The sequence below is a fragment of the Triturus cristatus genome, chromosome 7 (genome assembly GCF_964204655.1).
Source record: "Triturus cristatus chromosome 7, aTriCri1.1, whole genome shotgun sequence".
Classification (NCBI taxonomy): domain Eukaryota; kingdom Metazoa; phylum Chordata; class Amphibia; order Caudata; family Salamandridae; genus Triturus; species Triturus cristatus.
Window position 1 is genome coordinate 1,337,593,254 of NC_140590.1, and position 16,959 is coordinate 1,337,610,212.

General features: G+C 48.7%; 1 protein-coding gene and 1 long non-coding RNA gene across 2 annotated transcripts in view; both read right to left on the reverse strand.

Moving 5' to 3' along the window:
- The window catches only part of LOC146811993 (uncharacterized), a 133,435-nt gene that overhangs the window by 55,969 nt on the left and 60,507 nt on the right, over nucleotides 1–16,959 (reverse strand). The window lies entirely within an intron of this gene.
- LOC146811994 (homeobox protein CDX-1-like) lies at nucleotides 15,025–15,465 on the reverse strand. Its single transcript, XM_085615116.1, has one exon. It carries the CDS (start codon nucleotides 15,463–15,465, stop codon nucleotides 15,025–15,027), a length of 441 nt encoding a protein of 146 aa, XP_085471242.1.

The following is a 16,959-nucleotide window of genomic DNA, read 5'->3' on the forward strand; positions in this document are numbered from 1 at the left end:
TCAAAAAGAGAAGAAAATTGACTATTTGAAAAGGTGTCTGCTGCCACAATCATCACATGTTATCCTTCTGAAGGCGATGATACATTATTTAATCTGTAGAAATCATCTGCCAAGGTTTAAGAACCACTGGCAATGGTTAACAAAGTACACATTTATGCTGGCCATGAATAGGACCAGCAAGAAACGTATCTAGACCATCGGATGGGACTGTTGATTATCAAAAATGATTGTAATACTAAATCCAAAGTAGTCTTAACTCCTCTATGAGCAGACATAACTGATCCATGACACATCTTTATAACATCCAACTGTAATTTCTTCATTGGTAGAAAAATAACGTTTTGTCTCAAACACTTCTTTTCTCCAAACTAGATGGGTCTTTAGATGCACATTTTTCAGTGCCTTTGGATCCATCTGTTCTTGAGCCATATTGACTTTGCCTAAGGAAGACAGAACTCTTTCAACAACACAAGTGGGAATTAAAGGCTCATTATAAGTAAGTGATAACAACAGGAAAAAGTATGCACCAATGCATTCATTGAAACAGGAATATAAGTAATGGTAAATTCCCACTGTGCAAAGATAAATTCAGGTCTAGTTTGACATCTATTTCTGCATTGAAAATTGCTAAAGTACTGCAAATTGTGAAGATTAATTTGGATTTTAAATGGTTGTATAATGCCCAACAGGATGTCTGATTCAGTAAATGCCATCTTCATGGCTAAGAGTTCTTGGTATTCTGTAGTTCTGTTTAGGCTCTGACAACAAAATATGAGATAGAAAGATGACAGGACATTCTTATCCATCAATGTCTATGTATATATATATATATATATATATATATATAGATATAGATATATATATATATATATATATATATAACAAGGATGCTCCAGCTGCTCTTTCTGAGGCATATATTTTCACAATAACACTAATTGAAGTTTCAGGATGAGACAATGTGGTGCTTGAGTTGTTTAGGTGTATTATAAGCTCCCCCAGTTTTATTCTTCCAGCACACAAACTCTTTATTATTTCCTTTTCAAACAAGGAGTAATTCCATCAGTTATCTCTGCAAAATTCTTCATGAATTGATAATGAAGGCTTAGTACCTCCGAAGAAACTTTGAGTCTTTTTTTTTTTTAACAACAAATTTTATTAGGTCATTTTTTGATACATTGGGCAGCGGCCCCACAATTGCACGATGAATCAGTTGAACAATGTGTGCATCAATAACCATTTCTATGAAAGGAAACAAACCCTGCAAAGCATGCAGGTAAAATATTAATCTAAACAATGTGCAGACAGTGGTCCAATTTCTAGATACAATACATGATTCAGCAGAATCACAATATACAACCCAGCGAAATAATAAAGCAGTCAGTCGATTAAAAAAAAAAAACTTGGGGGACACATGGCAGGGAGCAGAGGGAGTAACTCAGGGGTCTTCTTCCGGGAGGGGGGGCAGGTCGATTCCGCAATAAGCTGCCCATTGTGTCCATACCTTGCGATGTTTCCTTGGGCAGCCTCTAGCCTCAAATACAGCAATCGTTGCTCCCATACACCTATCCAATTCGGACTTCCATTTACCTATAGTCGAAGGAGATGATGCCTTCCATCCCTGTGCTATGTCCCGTTTGGCTATAGTAAGGGCGAGGAACAGTAGGTGTTGTTTGTATCTATTCCCCCCAATGTCGTCAGTGGAATGTAACAAAAACAGCCGTGGGTCCAGTGGGAGTACCCACCCCAGCACCTCATTAAGACATGTCCTAACTCTGTTCCAAAAGGGTTGTAGAGACGTGGAAGTCCACACCTTATGGAAGAAGGATCCGTCCTCTCTGCCACACGGCAGACACTCAGGGGACTGAATGACCCCCATTCGCCACAGTCGCACCCTCATGTAATACACTCTGTGTAAGTATTTGAATTGGATGAGCCTGTAACGAGTGAAGACGGCCGCGTCCCGCGGACTTGCGATCGCTTCCACCCAATCTTCGGCAGTCAATTCGGGAATGTCTGCCGTCCAGGCTAGTCGGGTGCTGTCCAGAGTGGTGGGAGTGTGTGTCGTCAGTGTTTGGTATATTTGCTTGATTTTGTGCAGTCCAAGGTCCCCCATCAACAGGCGACCCTCGAGGGGTTGGAACTCAGGGAGAGTCTCCATATGTCGGATCTGTGGAGAGAGTGCGTGTCGGAGCTGTAAAAATTTATAAAATTGCGACTTGTGGAGGTCGAAATCCGTCTGTAGTTGCTGGAATTATTATAAGGTAGTGCCCTTCACAACAACACCCAGGGTAGAAATCCCCACCAGGTCCCACCCCCGGAACCCTCTCAATGTGCTACCAGTTCTAAGGTACGTACCATGCCACAAGGGGGTCTGTCGAGTAAGTCGCCCTTTCCATCCCATTTGTCTGGTCTTGGCCCTCCATAACTGGATAGCTTGTCTACTAGCAGGTGGTAAATGATCTAGCCTTGTGTAGCTGTATAACAAATGAAGCAGGGGGACTTATTCCATTGTGTCATGTTCAATAGCATAGGCCGGATCAGTGGGAGAATTATACCATAGTTCATTGATTACGAGTGTAGGAAGGTGGATATCTGACTATGGTTACCCCCAATTTTTTGCCTAGTGTCTAGCTGGTTTTTCGACTTAGTAGGCCTGAGATCCTGCCATTCAGGGTCTCAGCCTGTCTGCTCTCTCTTTAAAATGGACTCCATGTACCCTAGGTGCATAACCCATTGGAACTAGATCACCCTGTGAGCCCCTGTACCAGTGTACACTAGGTACCCAGGGCATTGGTGTATCTAAGGCCTACCAGGGGCTGAAGCATGTATTGTGCCACCCCTGGACTGGCCTAACAAATTTGACACAACTGGCTGATTACTCAGCTGGGGTAAGTTGGTGTATCCACCTCTTACTTAGGTGTAGTATACCTATACCTAACCTTAAATGGGACACATGTTAACCTATAAGTCACTCCTATGGCAGGCCTTAACAATCCTGAAGGCAGAGTGCTTGGTTCCATGTGAGATGGTGCTCTGGCATGAGCTGAGCCCGTCTGCTGTGGTCGGAACAACTTCCTTCTACCGTTTCCAGATATCACCATACCATATACTCTTAAGTGCATTAAGAACCTTGCGGTTAAATGCTATCTTTGGTTTGGCTTTATCAAAACATGTCGAGTAAGGTGTCATACGAATTGGAATACTAACCCCTCGCCAATTCTGGCGACGGGGTTAGCATTCCACCCTTCTAGAGGGACACGACATGTACAGAACCTGAAACCCGGGTAAAATCAGACATAGCCTCAGCTCCACAAAATGGATGCTGCCACCACAGATACAAGTCTGCCCTCCTGCTGCTGGGAGTCCTTCCAGCTTGGGAGACGTGGACAAAGGGTTTCCTGCCAGGGGAGGTGCGAGCACCACCCCAGACAGGATTTTGTGTATTGGTCAGGTAGGGCTGAATAGAATCAGACATGCCTGAGGCTCACAAGGAGCCTCGGTGCATATGCCAGTTCAAACCGGTCCTGGGGCACACCAGCCCCGGACCTGGGGCAAGCTGGACAAAGGATTGGGGGTGTAACCACCCCCCTTCCTGGTCCCACCCTTAGGGAGGGACCTAGCAGGTAGTCTGGCCCCTAGAATCCGCTTAAAGGTAGGAGCTGTGTCCTAAGACTTCAGAAATCCTGGAATCAACTTGAAACTAAGAAGAAGACGGGAACTTCGACGTTCTGCTGCACAGAAGACTGAAGGAAATCTCCCCTATGGTCAGGGAGTGACCATCTTGCTAACGCAAGCACCATACAGCAACTCGACATCTGCTTTGCCGCTGCCTCCCGCCGGAGCCCGAGCCCAGAGACCAACAAGAACTGGACCTCTAGACCTCTCACAGCCCGATCCACAGTCCCTGCAAAGAAGGAACCCGTGGAGGCACCGAGACACGTGGAGCCAGCCATCTTGAAAAGACAATCGACAAGCTGCAAGCGCGACAACAGAGGCTCCCTCCAAGTTGTGCTTTGGGTCCTGAGAAGCCCAACATCCGAGCAGCATCTGCACCAAAGGTGAGCCCTCCAGCATCCCCACGATCTGCGTGGGGCCCCTCTGCACTTTGCAACTCGACGCGCCTGCCCGGTCCCTGGCCCGTTGGCTAGTGGCCATTTTGGCGACCAACTTTGAAAACTACAATGCTGGTCTGGTTGCTCCAGACTGGCCCCTGCTTCCCTCCAAAGGAGCAGCCCCTCTGACCTTGCTGGTCAGAGTAATCAGCTTTCTTCGATTCCAGCTACTCCTGCTTTTGCCAAGGCTTGTTTGCTCCTTCTGAGTCGCCGACCCCGCCGACAACGAGAGCCTGCGTGGGACAGCTCGTGAACCAACTTCTGGACGTCGTTGACCTTCAGGGACCACGTGGCTGCAGAGACAAGCTACACCTCTTCACCTGTTTGCACCCGACATCGCCTGGTACCTACCTGGTGCCACGTCGGTCACTGGCTAGTGACTGTGAACACTGTCCCCTCTGCTTTCAGGTCTTCTCCAACTCCGATCCACCCTTGGATCCACCGCATCTCTTCTGGACCGACCGCCTGCAGCATCCTTGTCATCAGGCTCCATTGAACAGATAGACGAAACCCGACGCACTTCGAGACCTATGCACCCGCTTCCTGTGGGTGAGGTAAAGCTGGCACTCCGGTGCCCAAGTGTAGAGAAACATCTCTAGTGTCTGTGTTTTAAGTCTTAAGTTCGTAGTCCATCCAGAAGACCCTTCTAGCAGTAACTTTTGAACTTTTACGCACCCATTGAAAACCCATGGGAGCCCGCGTGTAACTTTCCTCACTGCACACGCGACCCGTGGACCTCCTGGTCACTAACTGAAGTTAGCTCCTTGTAGGCCCAGCGATTCTAGAGGCCCTAGGCCTTTTTCCTTTCCTATTCGTGGTACTTATACCACTATTTTAGTATATGGTTTGAACTGCCACCAGGGCCTATCCATATAAAGTGCAACTTCTGTATATTGTAATACTTTCTTGTTTGACGATTTGTGCTCCTGTGCTCATAAAGAGTCTAGGGGATACTTTGAGTAATAAATGCATATATATTTTGAATATATATCTGTGTGGTGTCCTTTCATTGGTATAAAGGGGGGTTACCTATGCTAAAACAGCTTGCTTTACATGCCAAAACGAGTTTAGCCTGAAAGACTGCTTAGCCTACGCTACCACTAGGGCAGCTGGTCCGAAAAGGTTGACTTACAACCACACCATAAGGGTTGCTTGGCATGGTACAAGGTGGTCACTTTAACTAGTGAACATCATATACCAGGCCAACTTCTCACAACGAGGATGTGAGATGCGACGTGATATGAGTAAATGTCAGCAGCCGCGATCCCCCCACAATACGTAGACTGTGCGCAGGTGCGGAGCGCAACGCGAACAGCTCCCCCGCCCCAGAGAAAATTATTTTGTATGGCGTTTATGTGGGCAAACCACGTGCGAGGGATAGGATAGGGGAAATTTTGGAGGCGATACAGGATTTGAGGCAGAGAAACCATTTTAAAAATGGCTGAGCGACCATAGAGTGATAATGGAAGAGCAGACCATATCGTCGTTTCATTTTTGAGGCTGGTCAACAGTGGGGTTATATTATGTGTTCATGAAATCTTGGGGCACGGGGAAATAACAATTCCTAGATATTTAAAACCATCTGAGGCCCGGGATAATTGCACGGCCCACGATTCACGGCCCTGGTGTCCACATACTGGCAAAAGGATAGATTTAGCAGGATTGGCGTGGAGGCCGGTGGTGCCGCCAAACACCCTGAGAATCTCTAATATACGGGGGCCAGAATACCACGGGTCCGTCATAAAAAAGAGGACGTCATCGGCATATAATGCAATACGATCTGATCGTGATCGGGACCACTCAAATTCCCCAAGCACCGGGTCACTCCTGACCCAGGCCACCAGAGGCTTGACCGCCAGGGCGAACAGCAATGGAGACAGTGGGCAACCCTGGCGTGTACCCCTCTGGATCGGAAAGGGGCGGGAGCGGTGTCCCGCAATTTGAACCGATGCCGTCAAGTCCGTATACAACAGGTGTACGTACGACAGGAACCGGGGTCCAAAGTTGATTGCTTCGAGCAGCTGAAAAAGATAGATCCAGCTCAGCGAATCAAATGCTTTATCGATATCAGCTAGCAATAGGGCAGCAGGACGGCCTAAGGTGGGGGCTGCAGCGATAGCGTTATGAACTCTTCTGATGTTATGTCTAGTGGCCCTCTGCGGCATGAAGCCCGACTGGTCGGGGTGGATCAGGTCGGTAATACACCCCCGAAGGCGGTTGGCCAAGACTTTCCCTAACAATTTAGGTTTGAAATTTATTAGGGAGATGGGACGATAGGAAGACAGGTCTTCAGGGGGCCGGCCAGGTTTGAGAAAAAGCACGATCTCCGCGTCCCTCGTTAGCCTTGCCATGTCCGATGCGTCCGCAATGGTCTCCAGCAGATGTGGCCCCAAGAGAGGCATATGGGATCGAAGAAATTCCATGGGGAAACTGTTGGGACCCAGGGCGTGTCCCGGCTGGATCGCGCTGAGGGTGCCAGTCAATTCCTCCCGTGTAATTGGGGTCTCCAATCGCTCCCGGACGGAGTCGGGGAGCCTACGAGAGGGAATGTCCACGAGGAACTCCGCTATAAGTTCAGCAGAGATCTGCTCCTTTCGGGCATATAGTGATGTAAAGTGCTTTGCAAATTCTTCGGCTACCCCCGCCGGCGATTTGTGCAAGGACCAGTCTGAGCCACGAATAGTGGGTGTGACAGCCGGGGCACCGTTCGCCTGTCACAATCTGTGTAGCATTTTACTGGACTTATCCCCCCACTGATGTATCCGATGTTGCGATGCCTCCCAGATCTCTTTGGCCTCGCCCAATAGATATTGGCACAATTCTTGTTGAGCGAGGACTAAATTACGGCGAATGATGGGGCAGGGATTGGTACTGAGTTGAGAAACTAAGGTTGTCTGGCGCATTTCTAGGGCGTCGAGCTGTTCGCGGCGTGTACGTTTCTCCTGTGTGTGATAGCTGATTTCGTAGCTCCGGACCGTTGCCTTGAGCGCCCCCCAGAGGGTAATGCTCGAGGGAGCTGAGGGGCTGTTGTCTGCTAAATAAGTAGTAATCGCTGTATTGAGCATATCGCGATAGGCCGGACTGCGGAGGTGCCACGAGGACATTCTCCAGCGGAATGGCGGCCTGCGGGAGCACATGTGGAATTGCATTGTGACCGGGGAGTGGTCGGACAGACCACGGGTTCGATGCTGTATCTGAGAGAATCTATGAAGGAAGACTCAGGGGACAAAAAAATAATCCAGGTGGGACTGGGACCCATGGACCATCGATGAGTATGTGTAATCGCGCTCAGTAGCGTGGAATTCGCGCCATATGTCAGCCCAGTCCATTGTCAATGTCAGGGTATACAGTTTAGTCGGACCCGATGGTTGAGGGGTGTCACCAACACGCTGGCGGTCCAGCGGCCCCATCGTATCATTCCAGTCTCCACCCAACAGGATCAAACCAGTCAGAAGGGAACCCCAGACCCCCAGTAATTTTTCAATAAAAGTGGCTCCCGGGGGGGGGCCATAAACGCTACCGATAGTAATCTGTTCGCCACAGATCATGTCCGTGACGAAGAGAAATCGGCCTCCAGGATCTGCCCTATGTGCAATGTATGTAAACTATACTCTATGATGAACGAGTATCGCCACCCCCCTGGAGCCTCTTGTGAACCCTGCATGGTAGATGTGACAAAAACCAAAGCGAGAGAGGCACGGGGCTTTCGTACCCATCAAATGGGTTTCTTGTAAAAGCAGGATGTCTGCCCCATACCTCTTTGCCTGTCGCAGGATGGCCCCACGTTTCACCTTATTCAGTAGCCCCCGAACATTCCAAGACACCACCATGAGGTCCCCAAGGGGGTTGTCATCACTGGGTGTCATGAGGGGTGAAATAGCAGCTGAATAGAGCTAGAAAATCTGCTGAAAAGACGTCCCACTGTCTGCATAAATAAAACCAGAAGAAACATAAAAAACAACAACAGCACATCCGCCAGGATATCCTCCCCACCCCCCACTACCAGAAACAAGGAGCATCTGTCGCGGTGTAAAAAGCAGTGGACCCCCAACGGGGAGCCCCCAGAAATCACACCAAAGGATCCCACCCCACCCTATAAACATAAGGAAACAGGAACTATAAGGCGCCCTTGGCTTAACGGCCCGTGGTCAAGAACCCACGCCCACCCAGAGAACGACATTACTGATATACATTCAACCAGTGTCAGATCGCCACTTGGAGTGTGGAGCAGTCCGGAGCTATCATGGTGGTCGCTCAGGGCTCGTTGACATTCTGTCCGACCCCGGCCCCCGACGCTTCTGGGACTTGTTGCAGGGTGGCCACTGAGTGCGAGAGCTGCGAGAGGAGTCCAAGTCAATGACAGATGGAGAGTTCACTCGGAGCTGAGGGCGCTCATCCGACCATGCGAAGACCGCCTCAGGGGTGTCGATGAAGTATGACTTGGAGTTGTAAATTACTCGCATCCGGGCCGGATACAATAGCATGTATTGAACATTCAGTTCCCTAAAGCCTGCGCTTCGTGGCCATGAAGGATTGACGTTGTTGCTGGACCAGGCGCGTGTAGTCCGGAAATATCAAGATAGAGCAGGAGTCATGTATAAAACAGTCTTTGTGCGTCGTGGCGAATCACAGATTAGCATCCCGGTCAGCATAGTTCATGATCTTGGCGATGACAGGCCTTGGGGTCACACCCAGGGGGGGCCTCTGCGTCAGGGCCCTGTGCGCCCTCTCGACAACGAAGGCGGAGGATAAGAGGATACCTTTGAGCCATGTGGTGATGAATTTTGTCATGGATGCCCCTTCACAACCCTCGGCCAGGCCTACGAAGCGCAGATTGTTCCTCAGTGCGCGACCCTCCGCATCCTCCACCCTAGAAGCAAGTTCCTGTGTGACAACAGATAGCTTGTTTACTTTCTTTTGAAGGGAGGTCACTCAATCTTCCACTGTGGAGATCCTTGTTTCGGCCTCTGTTATCCGGTCTACTGCTTTATGAAGACCCTGTCGCAGAAAGGAGACTTCGGATCCCATCGCACTGATCTTGGCATTCAACATGTCCCGGGCGCTGTTGATTGCTGCCAGAAGGGCCGCATTATCAGGGGCCGAGCCACTCACATCCCCGCCAACCGCACCTCCAGATGCCGTGGTGTACTGGTCTATGGTGCCCTGTTTGGGGACGGCCCCACTCGGCCCGCCCTTGCCCATGAGGATGATCGGTCTGGCAGTGGAGTAAAGAAGGGGGCGGTGAGCCCACTCCCCCTGGGCAGGCGGTCGTCCCACCAGGCGGAACTCAGATGGCGGCGGCCAGGAGGGTACAGTCACAGAGGAAGCACCAGGTGTGTATTGCGGATCGGGCCACACCACCCAATACGCCAGGTCAGTCCCCCAAGCCCAGGGAGGACCCACACGGGGGGCACTGAAAAGGGCGGCGGGTCACGACAACTCATGGGCCCCTCGCAGCTCCAGCGTACACGTCTCCGCTTCCTCAGGGTAGCGCACTAGTGTCCTTGGGCAGTGCAGACCAATATTGGGGACCCGTGTGGACCTGCCCCAAGCAGCAAGAAGTGTGACCTCAGGACCACCAACGTGCCAGATCCAGACCGCAGCAGCAGCAAGCACCGCAAAGAAGTGGAGGACTGTCCCCAGGTGCCACAACACGATGATGCTTCCCACTAGCCCCGGGCTGGGCCAATCTCATGCCAGGCGCGGGGGGGAGGATGAAAGACAGTGGCACTCACCGTCGGGTCGCGACCCAACCCTAAGTGTCCAGCTAGCACCTGGCTCAATCCGCCCCACCAGGGCCCGTGCACATCAGCGGCAGGCGGAAGGCCCCGTCCAGTGGCCCAAGGGACAACAAGATCTCCACGACCCCACAGAAGGCCGGGCAGTGCCGCTGGGCCAGCAACACTGCACCTGCAGCACAGCTCGAGAAGAATGGCGGCCGCCGGGCAGAGGAGGAGGGGCTGGGCAGCAGTCCACACATGCCCGTGCTCCGCTACCCCACCACGCAACTCATCAGGTGTACAAGGCACCACTCCCCGGGCGTCTGCATCCCAGGCTCCAAGTAGAATCAGCCAGGACCAGGGCGATATCACATGGGAGGCACCGTCTCTCCCCCGGTACAGCACCAGTACAATGGCGGCCGCGAAGGAGAGGGGGATGGGCCAACGGCGAACTCTTCACACTGCTGCAGCGCTCCACACCAAAGCAGGCCACCGGGGGCATGGGGCTCTTTCCCTGCAACAGTCCGATTTCTGGGCGCCGAACAGTGCCCCGCACCTCAACACCACACAACAGTCCCCGGGACGATCACCGCAACGAGATCGGCAAACGCCACGCAGATCAGAGGTCCCGGGGCGTTCTCTGCATCTACTCCACCAGGCTTCGAATCGACAATATCTCCACACACCAGAGCTGATGGGGTAATCAGCGGAGCTAGAAAAGTCGTCTCAGGGCAGGATCTTGTAGGATAATTGACGGATTACGGCGTGGGTGGACGGAGCTCAGCTAAGCTGAGTCCGCCATGATGTCCTGCCAATCCACGCCAACTTTGAGTCTTTTTAACGTTAATAGATGGAGGCCAATCCAGAATAGCTGACATTTTTGGGGGGTCTGTGGAAGGGCCAAAGGCATTCAATCTAAATCCAAGGTACTAAATTTCTTCCTACTCAAACTCACACTTTTCAGATTTACAAGCCAAATGATACTTCTGAAGGCTAGATAACACTGAATTAATATATACTTGATATCCTACAGGAACCTTTGAAAATGCTAGAATAGCATTCAAATCATGCAATACAAACGGATTTAAGATATCAGAGAACATTATATTCATAAAACGTTGAAAGATGACCGGAGCATTGCACAGTCCAATGTTGTGATCTGCAATGAGGACTTGAACTTACCTTTCGATGGTCGTCGTACAAGCGAACACAACACTGTGACCCCAAGAGTATTATATTTATTCCAAGGTCGGAAAGGTTAGTGGTGGACTCAAAAGGCTGTTGCTGCTTAGCAAATGTCTTGGCATCTCTGGAGTTTCTTTTCTTTGAGTCTTCATTTTCAGATCTTGCTGCACTCCCTCCTGACATCATTGTGGTTCCTTTCAAGGTACAAAATGCTTGGTGGATGTCTGCTGACTGTTTTAATAGTTTGGATTCCAATGTTACTCTGTCCCAAATGCTAGATATAGTTACTAAGGAGTTGATTTAAAGTTTGGCGGACAGGGTACTTGGTTGCAGATGTGAAGGAGTGTCCCTGTCCATCAACCTCTGCCTCATTTAGAGACAGGCGAGCCGTAATCCCCTGTTGGCTCCGTCAACTCCGACAACAGGGAGTTTCCTCTGACAGCCAAATGGAGTAAGAGCTGTTTGAGGAAGGGCATTACACCATGTGGGAGGATAGTGTGATGTTCTTTGTTTTCTGACTGTCACCGTCAGGATAAACCTAGAGATGAGAGAAAGAAAAACGAGCATTGGCATAGCCAATAGGTCTCGCCTTTGGGACCTTGTAAGTGTTTAGTTATCCAGCACAATATCCTTGGTGCAACAACATTAACTGTTGCAAGGCTAAACACTTATAAGGTCCCAAAGGCGAGACCTATTGGCTATGCCGGGACGCAAATTACCATTCCAACTGCAGTCCTGGAATATTTGTGAGAGTGCAACTTTCACCAAATTAGATCACTTTGCTTATTTACTAGTGTAACTGTTTCAGGATAATGTTGTGCAAAGTGAACATTTTTTTAAAGGGATGAAAAGTTGGAACTTTGCATTGTGGAAATTGTTGCCCTGAGGGCGCCGCTCAGGTTTAAAAAAAGACCTTGGTATTCTACCTGTTCAAATGTGTACATTCATTATTTGATGCCAGTGTCAGTGCTGTTTCTAAGCACTTCACTATTGGCAGACAAGACATTTGGGGGTAGGAGGTAAAGTGGCTTGTTTGCCCACACTCACGGGAGTTCATGAAGTCAGGAGTGAACTTAATTCACGCAATATAATTACTAGATTTGACATTCCTTTATGACTCGTCAGCAGTAAAATAAAAAAAATGGAACTAATGGTGGAGTAAGATCACAAAAACGCGCGACACCTAAGGGTCGCGCACGCTCACACAGACACACACAGCTGATTAAACCAAAGCCAACCCCACTTTTGATGTGATTGTTTAGAAAGTGTTGTCCATTGGCTGTCAAGTGCCCCCTAAATTAGCTGGTAGCCCTGTTTTAAAACATTAATGCAATTTAACAAACCCAGCATAAGCTTCACAAATTCACCAGTTAACTAAATGATACAATTCATTTTCAAGGTAAAAAACGGTTTATTCCATACCATGGTGAACTCAAGTTGCATTTAAAACACCATCGTTTTAGGTTCACCACTCAAATTACTTTCGTATTTTCACTATACTAATTCATCACTAATCCTTTATGGGTTTTGGAGTAGCGTGCTACTCGCCGAAAAAGCGCTTTGATGCCTGGTCAGCGGTAGTAAGCACTATATAAACGCAATTACAATACAATACAGGTCAAACTTGTCCTTTTTGTTTTGTTGCAGTTTTATCTACTCGAGCTCAAGGTATTGGGGCGCTTTACATGAGCACCAGTACATTACACAAAGACACATTTTAGGTCTCGCGAGCCAAAGACTCGAAGAGACATTTTATATGTGGGATTTTCAAAGTGCTACCCACAGTTTTGGCTGGCCTAAACCTTGAGTGCACGATCACATGCACGTGCACAGCTGCTCCCACTCCCCCCTCCCTTCTCTATAGCTTTGGCTCCTTTGTTTTTTATTACACCCTCCCTTCTCTTCCCGCTGTTTTCACACTACCCCCTCCCTTCTAATCAGTTTGCTTTCTGCTTGCTTGATCGCGTCTCCGATCACTTTAACTACAGCCTAAAACAAGACTGATGTGAAATGAACAACAATAACATGTTACGAAAAACAAAAGAAATTAAATGATACACTTTTTCGGATATGTTTACCCATGCTTATGGCTTGTATAACAATCCCGCAGCTTTCCTTCCCACACACACTGTACTCTACAAACACTGTTATTACTTAGGAACAGCCGGACTGGCGTCTGTCTCTCTAGGACACCAGAAAACGATTGTGGTTATATTTGGAATAAAGACTTTTCTTGGAACCTATAATTGTCTTGAAATTCGGTGAATGCTAAGAAGCGGCTGCCTTTGCCAAAGCCGAGAGCTTGCTTTAGCTTGTGCCCTGATCTTGTAGCGCCTTAAGATATGGATTCCCGTTCGCCCTTCGCTCGTTTCCTCCCTCCCCCTGTCTCGCACCACCTTTTCCATTCTGTGCTGGTCACACCAACGCTGTACTGGTTCCAAGCCGCCTCCCTCCCCCCGTCGGTCCCTCTTCCCTCTATTATAGATTGCTGCTGGTAACTGCATAAGCAGCCATCTTAAAACTTTTGGCAGTGCTACACCAATATTATTACAACGGAGCATTACCCCACGGAGTAGCGTATTAAATATAGCCCTTAATAAAATCTCGCCAACCCATGCACTCCAGTTGCTGCGCTCTTAGGCTCTTGCGTGCTCTCTGTCCTAGCGCCTACATGCGGGATACAGACCTCGGTGCCCCTTTATTTCCATGGCTTGTTGCTCTTACACATATATCACCTTGCTTCATGTCTCTTAGGCCACTTACACTTTATGCGTCTTATACCTTACACAATATTTTAGGACTCGGTGCTTCCTTCTCTCCCTCCCCGCTCCCCCCCCCGCCTACTGCTATTTATTATTAGCCCCTTTCACCCTTTGCTCCTTCTGTGCTCCTACCGTCTGTACATACCCCCGTGAACGCCGCCTATCTAAGTTACAGTTACGCCCCCTGCGTGCTGTCTCTTCTTCAAGCTCCAAAATATAAAACACAAATCCTTCGTGTACAAAAACGGGTCGTCAGCATTTTTGATCAGTACCGTTTCCCCTCATTTACGTGTCACACATACTAATCAGTATTTGTTCTGTGAATATTGCTTACTTCTAGAAATGTACACATTCTATTGCTTACAGACTTACAGCCCATTGCACTCTAGCCTGGGCCCCGTGAACTGTGGAGAATACAAAGTCGGACTCGCATGTTCAGCACAAACTCCCCCACCCTCCCAAAAAATTGAAAGGCACAAGTTTCAAACTTTAAAGGGCTCCGTTTATTATCGGAATGGCACCAACATCGTATTTCTGGCCATGGCTCCTCACACTGTCTCATTAAGCAACCCCCCCCCAACCCATACCAACAACATGTATAAACCACTCAGCCGCTGCCAAACCGATCCATTCATGTGAGTGTTTTAGTACAACGCGCACACAGCGCGCTTTCAGTTCTGTGCCGGTGCTGATTACAGCGCGCCATGGGTATACACAGGCACTGCCCAAGGTGGCTATTGACAAACGCTGTATAGGTTTCACGCTGCCAAACCGATCCATTCATGTGAGTGTTTTAGTACAACGCGCACACAGTGCGCTTTCAGTTCTGTGCTGAAAGGAACAAGCATTTGCAATGCAATAGGTCTCGCATTTACGCGAGTTTGAGCTATTGGCATTGTAAATGGCAATGCCTTTTATTTATGTTTTGGTTTTTAAAACATAAATAAAAGACATTGTCATTCACAATGCCAATAGCTCAAACTTACGTAAATGCGAGACCTATTGCATTGCAAATGCTTGTTTTCTTTGCTTACAATAAACCGGTTCGGTTACTTGGCAGGATAATATGGCATGTCACCTCATTTTTGAACATGCTAATCTTCTTAAATTTGCATTGGTTTAGTCGTCGTGTAATGTATTCACCTCCATGCAAGGCTTATTTGATCCCATGTGGCCAATGGAAGCTAGGTAAGATCCATCGTAAGCCCCCACCCCATGTGAAGTCCCCTGGGTTCACCCGCACCCTCAGCAGAGAAGAGAGTCTGTCAGTAAAGGCGGCCTCTGCTCCCCTGATGCATCAGGCTCCGCAGTTTTCCTCATCCACATGAAGGGGTGCGGCCTAGGGGCGCTGGCCGAGATGGGCACTGCATTCCCCATGTCCACTAAGGGCTGGAGATTGGTGCCAGCAGGGTATATGGGGCTGTACTCGTGCGAGCCATAGGGTATGTTTCCGGGCATGGGCGCAGAAACCAGGCTAGGCATTCCTGTCCCAAATGCGCTCCAGTCCTCACTTGGGAGTCTGTAGTTTGGGCCCCAGCCTGCAGAAGAATGGCTGTGCTCCTCCACCTGTGGGTGGTGGTATCCTGCATATTCGGGGTTGGGTGGGCGCAAAGTTCTGTTGTGGGTGGAGCTGACAGAGCATGGGAACATGTCACTCTCCTTGTCCCCAAAGTAGCTCAAGTACATGATGCATGTGTTAAGAACTTCCTCCGAAGTCCTGCTGCTCCTAGGACATCCTGGGTGGTGGCTGGTGCGTGCCCTCTGGTCCCTTTATCTGCTGCTTCTGCCCGTGGCAGAGAATTAGTGCCCTCCTCGGGCTGCCTAGAACTTGCAGGAGCCTCTGGAAGTGTTACCAAGCGCTGCTATATGTGCTAATGGTCCACCCAGGCCCTGTCTGACGTCAGGCCTCGCCTTTGCCTGCCCCAAGACATTTGCATTCAAAAGAAGCGCCGAGGCCCCGGCCAGCCCACCTCGCTGACTTCGGAAAAAGCCCCCAGACCTCCGCTAAGCGATGCAGTTATTGTAGGACCACATTTCTAATTGTACTCCTGTACACAAATACGCATTGAATAAAACAAACCCAACTTCCTTCTTCCTCGCCTGAATTGTATATAGGGAGAGATGCACAACTGCGATCTGCACTCGAATATCTTTTTAAAACATATCCCGTTTGAAACAGTACACACGGCTACATTTCGTAAAGCGCAACGAAAAGTCAGTTAGCATTTATAGAATTATTAACAATTTAAATGTTTAGAGGTTGCCATGAAATTCTTTAATAGTAAGATCAGATCATATTTTTCTATTACGCATATTTTGTGATTGAAATGGTTATGGGAGTTACGTGAATCAAGCTAATTTAGGTCATATTTGAGCACACGTTCTTTATATATATATTTTAATGAAAAAGTTTTGTCATTAAAACACAACATAAAATTGGTGTTTTCCTAACTGTACAAGGACAAAGTTGAGTTCGCAATGAACGCCTAGGAAATTGAGTGGATAAAATAATTATAACATGCAGTGTAAAACGGGAGTGCTGGTGAATGGTAGACATTCCTGTTTGCGTTTTACTGTTCTTTGGGGTAGTGGCTGGAAAAGCTGCTTTTTAGGTTTCGTCTGAGACAGCGCTTTAGCGCTGCTCTCGCGAGAGCTTTTGTAAAAGGGGGATCTGGAAGTGCAAACTAGTGCTTTTCAGGCCTCCAAATACAGTTCATGTGCGCCGGGCGCGCGCACCATTTGGCAGCCTGAAAGCACTAGTTTGCACTTTCAAATCCCCCGTTTACAAAAGCTCATTTCGCGGCCGCTTTGATCAGAATATCAAAGCGGCCGGAAAGTGCTCACCATTTGCCACCCCCTCCCTTATCCCACTTCCCTCACAATGGCGACAGCTTGTTTTTATTGAGAAAGCCCGTATTTTTAACACAAGCCCAACATGATTGCAAAGCGCTTTACTGCTAACTTGGGATGCATGGATGAAAAAAATAGTCAGCTGACAGACTACGGGAACTAAATGTTGCTAAAAACAGATCTGACCTGTGCTGAAAGAAAGCGCTCTTGATCCTGAATATGTTCACCCGAAGTGCTAATCACTCACAATGTGTAACTTCCCTAGGTGTATTCTCCTTAAAGGCGAAGCGTAATTGACTAACAATAACTTGTTAGAAGCGAATGCAAATT